The sequence below is a fragment of the Calidris pugnax genome, unplaced genomic scaffold (genome assembly GCF_001431845.1).
Source record: "Calidris pugnax isolate Ruff unplaced genomic scaffold, ASM143184v1 scaffold79, whole genome shotgun sequence".
NCBI classification, from domain to species: Eukaryota; Metazoa; Chordata; class Aves; order Charadriiformes; family Scolopacidae; genus Calidris; species Calidris pugnax.
Window position 1 is genome coordinate 494,015 of NW_015090817.1, and position 6,000 is coordinate 500,014.

A 6,000-nucleotide genomic window follows, 5' to 3' on the forward strand; every position below is an offset into this window, starting at 1 on the left:
AACCATATTCACTGTTTGGTTTATCAAGCTTTTTATTAAACAACCCTCTGTACAGCCTGGATGTAGTGATTATCAGGGAGCACCTAATTAACACAGATGGCAAAACTTAATTCTGAGCAGCATAGTCTGTCCAAGAAGCTACCAAAAAAAGCAAACACAGGTGCAGAGCTCCCCGTGCAGCTGATGGAGGTCAGGAGACAGAGATGTGGGGCCAGAAATCTCTGCACTTGGACCAAAATGCTCTTCTGCACTGGCAGGACTTTATCGTACTTAAAGGTTAAGGTGAATGAATATATTGAAAGGTAGTGTTTTCTTTAAGTGTATTGTCATTGACAGCAATTTGGGGTGGAAAAATAGCTACTGGGAGTTTTTCATTATGGTTATCTGAGTAAAGCAAAATCCAATAAAGGAGATTGCACAGTGTCTAGAGCACGAAGGACAGATAAGCTAAATGGGCTTTCTTTTTGCTTCTGGAGGCCCACAAGATCTGAGGCCTCGGGTTTAGTCTGTAGTAAAGACTTGAAGCTTCCAAACCTTGGTGGAAACGCTCATGTGGCTGTCTCTTGTTTCAGGGTCAGCAGAATATCCTTTTCCAGGAGGAGTCTTCCAGTGGGCTCGTTACCGCATAAATGGCACCGGCCTAAACGAAAAGGAGAAAATCTTTAGCGAGTCGCTGAACAAGGTACGTGCTTTCCATCAGACTCTGTGGGTCCTTGAACATAAGGCATGGGATGGGATTCATAGAATCATAGAATTGCCCAGGCTGGAAGGGACCTCTAAAGACTGAACAAGGTACGTGCTTTACATCGGACTCTGTGGGTCCTTGAACATAAGGCACGGGATGGGATTCATAGAATCATAGAGTTGTCCAGGCCGTAAGGGACCTCCAAAGGCCATCTAGTCCGACCCCCCCGCAGTCAGCAGGGACACCCCCAACTAGACCAGGTTGCCCAGGGCCTCGTTGAGCCTCACCTTGAATATCTCCAGGGAAGGGGCCTCAACCACCTCCCTGGGCAACCTGTTCCAGTGCTCCACCACCCTCACAGTGAAGAACCCTCTCCTCATCTCCAGTCTAAATCTGTTCCCCTCCAGCTTGAAGCCATTGCCCCTCGTCCTGTCACTGCAGGCCTTTCTAAACAGGCTCTCCCCAGCCTTCCTGTAGGCTCCCTTCAGGTACTGGAAGGCTGCTATTAGGTCTCCCCGGAGCCTCCTCTTCTCCAGGCTGAACAACCCCAGCTCCCTCAGCCTGTCCTCGTAGCAGAGGTGCTCCATCCCCCTGATCATCCTCGTGGCCCTCCTCTGGACCCTCTCCATCAGGTCCATGTCCTTCTTCTATTGAGGGCTCCAGACCTGCACACAATACTCCAGGTGAGGTCTCACCAGAGCAGAGTAAAGTGGCAGAATCCCCTCTCTGGACCTGCTGGCAACACATCTCTGGGCTGCAGCTGCACACTGCCTGCTCATGTCCAGCTTCTCCTCCACCAGCACCCCCAAGTCCCTTTCCTCAGGGCTGCTTTCCAATACCTCACCCCCTAGTTTGTATTGGTGGCGAGGATTGTTCCGGCCCAGGTGCAGAACCTTGCATTTGCTCTTGGTGAACCTCATGAGGTTCACCTGGGCCCACCTCTCCAGTCTGTCCAGGTCCTTTTGGATGACATCCCATCCCTCTGGTGCATCGACAACACCACACAGCTTGGTGTCGTCCCCAAACTTGCTGATGGTGCCTTTAATCCCCCTGTCTATATCATTGATCAAAATGTTAAACAGTATTGGCCCCAGCACGGACCCTTGAGGAACACCACTTGTGACTGGTCTCCATCTGGACTTTGAGCCATTGAGTACAGAAATCCAGATGGATCACTGGATAGATTCCTGTGGGTTGGCACGTATAACGGGGATATAACAAACCTGGATGGATTTCTGAACATTTTTCTTCTTTTTTTCAGCACGAAAACACCCTCACCTTGGCCACTCTGCGGATATTCAGCAACGGGCTGGGGCAGCCTCATTTCCACTTCAACGCTAACGAGATGGGTTATGTCATTAGCGGCTGCGGACAGGTAAGTTCTTACAGCGGTGAGGGATAAGGGAGGAATGTTAGAGTTTGGGCTATAAAACAATTACAGACCTCCTAACAGTTGATTCCCAGCCCTGATAAATAACACTCTAATTAGTGGTATTACAAAACTTTCAGCGTCCACATTTTCCTTCTCTTTGTGGAAGCTTTTCTAGTCGAAGCGGAGTTATAAAAAGAGCAGAATTTTCCCAATCTTATCAAGTTCCTCAGCAAATTCTTATTAGAGGAATCGTTACTCCCCTGAATTCTAGGAGTACAGAATTAAATACTTTTGATTTAGTGCCTCTGAGGAACAGATAAATGGGGAAAATTTAGTGAGCGTTCCAATTTAGAGGTCAGGATTTTATTATATATGGTTTTAAATTTAAAGGGCAAAGATAATTGAGGGGAAACAATGAGACTCCGTAACGTAAGGACTTTCCATGTTGTTTCTTTCCATGTTGGAGAGTTGGGCAGAGAGGAACCTGTTGAAATTCAACAAGGGCAAGTGTAGGTGCTGCACCTGGGGAGGAATAACCCCCTGCACCAGGACAGGTTGGGGGTGACCTGCTGGAGAACAGCTCTGAGGAGAAAGACCTGGGAGTCCTGGTGGACAACAGGATGAGCCAACAATGTGTTTTTGTGGCCAAGAAGGCCAATGGCATCCTGGGGGGCATGAGGAAGAGTGGGACCAGCAGGTGGAGGGAGGTCATCCTGCCCCTCTGCTCTGCCCTGGGGAGGCCCCAGCTGGAGCACTGGGTCCAGTTCTGGGTTCTCCAGTTCCAAAAGGACAGGGAACTGCTGGAGAGGGGACAGCAGAGGGCTACAAAGATGGTGAGGGGCCTGGAGCATCTCTCTGGTGAGGAAAGGCTGAGGGACTTGGGTCTTTTGAGTCTGGAGAAGAGAAGGCTGAGGGGGGATCTGATCAAGGCCTAGAAATACTTGAAGGGTGGGTGTCAGGAGGATGGGGCCAGGCTTTTTTCAGTGGTGCCCAGGGACAGGACAAGAGAGAATGGGCACAAACTTGACCATAAGAAGTTCCATCTCAACATGAGGAGGAACTTCTTTCCTGTGAGGGTGGCAGAGCCCTGGCAGAGGCTGCCCAGGGAGGGGGGGGAGTCTCCTTCTCTGGAGACATTCCAACCCCCCCTGGACACGTTCCTGTGGGACCTGCTCTGGGTGGACCTGCTTTGGCAGGGGGTTGGAGGAGATGATCTCCAGAGGTCCCTTCCAACCCCATATCATTCTGTGATTCTTGGGAATTAGCCTTTGGAGCCTGGGTGAAGGTGCTGATGCTACACCAGCTGGTTTCAGTGCAGTGCTGGGACCATCACCCTGTATTTACCCCCCAAGAGCACACTAAACCCAGTTGTTGTTGAGAATTGCTGTTTTCCTTCACAACAGGTTGGGGTTATTCTCTCTGGAGTCACCTCCAACTTCAACATTGGCATTGGAGATGTCATCTTCTTCCCCGTGGGAACCCAGCATTACATCAAGAGCGTGTGCGACGAGGATTTGCTTTTGATTCTGGCCTACAGTACAGGAAACCAGGTGAGGAATCTTAGGGGCAAGGGGAGTAAAACATCTTCAGCTGCCCATCATCATGCTTTTCTCAGACACGTAAGCTTTATGCTTTGCTGGATGCCTTAAAAAGAAATTCTGTGAGTATTTCAAGCACGTTTCCTGGTGCAGATTCCCTTCTGGTGCGAGTGGTTGGCATGAAAAAGCCATCACCTTTGCCCGGGGAGGTGGTTGAGGCCCCATCCCTGGAGGTGTTCAAAAGCCGGGTTGATGTAGTGCTGGGAGGTCTGGTTTAGTGATGATGCTCCTTGTTTGTTGTGTGGGTGTCTATTTTTGTCAGTCAGGTTGACGGTTGGACAAGATGATCTTTAAGGTCCCTTCCAACCTAGAAGATTCTGGGATTCTGTGATCAAACCTCTGTACACGGAAAGGGAGGTGGGGAAGGCAAAGAAAAGGTGTGTGGAAGGGTGTGACAGGCTCTTCTCTGCGTGTGTTGGAGAGAGATGGAATTCAGGTCATGGTTGTGCATGAGGTTCTGCGGGTGTTGGAGAGATGGAGCTTATCCTGGGGCAAACTGGCCAAGCTGAGGGGCTTTACATGCTGAGAAATCACAAAGGGGAGAGGTCTACATCCCAGGAGCCAGAACAAGGTGGATTTATCTGAGATTCCATGTATCCCGTGATCTTGTCCTATGGACAAGAGGTGCTGGAGCCCCTCTGCTGGGAGGAGGATGCTGAGAGAGTTGGGGGGTTCAGCCTGGAGAAGTGAAGGCTCCACAGGGAGCCCTTGGAGCCCCTTCCAGTCCCTAAAGGGGCTCCAGGAAAGCTGGGGAGGGACTCTGGATGAGGGAGGGGAGTCATAAGACGAGGGGGAAGGGTTGGACCCTGAAAGAGGGGAGATGGAGCTGAGATGTGGGGAAGAACTTGTTTGGTGTGAGGGTGGTGAGAGCCTGGCCCAGGTTGCCCAGAGAAGCTGTGGCTGCCCCATCCCTGGAGGGGTTCAAGGCCAGGTTGGAGGGGACTTTGGGCAACCTGGTCTGGTGGGAGGTGTCCAGGGGTGGAACTGGATGGTCTTTAAGGTCCCTTCCAACCCAAACCATTCTATGTTTCTATAATCTTGATACCCCACTGTGAGACTTATTAATTATACACTTCGATTAATTTTCATCTTGGATTTGAGCTGTACTTTAATACTCCTCATTATGAATATTGTACAAAGGATCAGGTAGCTGTGATTATTCTTTAAAAAGTATCATCTTTTCCTTCGTAGCTGGAAACTCTTCGCATGAACGACTACTTCCACGGAACAGCCGATCATATCCTTGCTCAGCTTTTCTTCAAGCACCAGGACGAGTTCAAGAAGTTCCCCAGACCTGCCAAAAAATGACCTCTCTCCTCTCCAAGCATTTCTCCTGCTCGCCGTGTCTCCTGCACTACTTCTTGATACCTTTTTGGCTGTTTATCCAGCGGGGACGTTCAGCGAAAAAGAAGGATTCGGGGTTATTAGTTATAAAAAAAAAAAGGTTGTTTTCTTTTTCTATTTTTATAACGTCTTATTTATAGCGCAATGTCATTTGATTGTATATAATAAAGTAATTTCTGCCATTCCAACTGCCTTTTGCTCTCTGTAACACCGCTCTACCATCTCCTCCCTCGCTCTGGAAGCTTGGAGCAACCTGGGCTGGTGGGAGGTGTCCCTGCCCAGGGCAGGAGGTGGAACTGGATGGTCTTTAAGGTCCCTTCCCACCCAAACCGTTCCATGATTCATTTATCAAGGCTCTTTGTAGTCCCCTGGCCATTCTTTAATCCAGCTGAAGGTCATCCCAGTCTTCACCTTGATCATTTTGGGACAAACGTCCCACCACCTGCAGGCCCTGCCACCCTCCCCATCCTGGCGGGGTGTCCCAGCCGTTTGCAGAGCGGAGAGAGGGGCTGTGCAGGTCCCTGCATAAACCTCTTCTCCAGTCCCACCCCAGCCCACCACATCGATGGCCCAGTTGTCTCTGCCACCTCTCCATGAGGAGTTTGTGAAGCCCTTTGGTGGCCATGCTCAGGCTGGGCCTCGCAGACCAGACTGCGGACCCCAACAGGGGTCAAGGGTTGGCTTGTTCATTGCCTTCAAGAAAAGATACCTCATGGATGTCCAGGAGGAGAAATGTCACTGTCACATCATTAACCCACAGCTCAGCGTTGGCTTCAAAGGCCAGAAACAAGGTCAAAAACAGGAGTTGGACATAAAAAGGTTTGAGGGACCTGCCTCATCCTGTGTCCCACCACAGCTCAAAGGAGCAGTGGAGACCTGCCTTGTTATTAGGTGCCTTCAGATGTCAGGGGAGAAACAGGCTGGGTTTCTCAGGTGTGGGGAATCACTCAGCCTGGTTTAAATCAACCAATCTGCTTTAAAACAATTCAGCTGGAAAAAAA

The 6,000-nt window shown here is 50.1% G+C and overlaps 1 protein-coding gene across 3 annotated transcripts in view; it reads left to right on the top strand.

Moving 5' to 3' along the window:
- The window catches only part of DYNAP (dynactin associated protein), a 16,452-nt gene extending 11,279 nt beyond the window's left edge, over window positions 1-5,173 (top strand). For all 3 annotated transcript variants that reach the window (XM_014939801.1, XM_014939799.1, XM_014939800.1), the window contains 4 exons: window positions 573-682; window positions 1,947-2,060; window positions 3,461-3,607; window positions 4,847-5,173. In XM_014939801.1, the coding sequence (XP_014795287.1) occupies window positions 573-682; window positions 1,947-2,060; window positions 3,461-3,607; window positions 4,847-4,963 (488 nt within the window). In that variant the 3' untranslated portion in view covers window positions 4,964-5,173. The remainder of the gene's footprint in view (window positions 1-572; window positions 683-1,946; window positions 2,061-3,460; window positions 3,608-4,846) is intronic.
- Window positions 5,174-6,000: the final 827 nt, after the last annotated feature.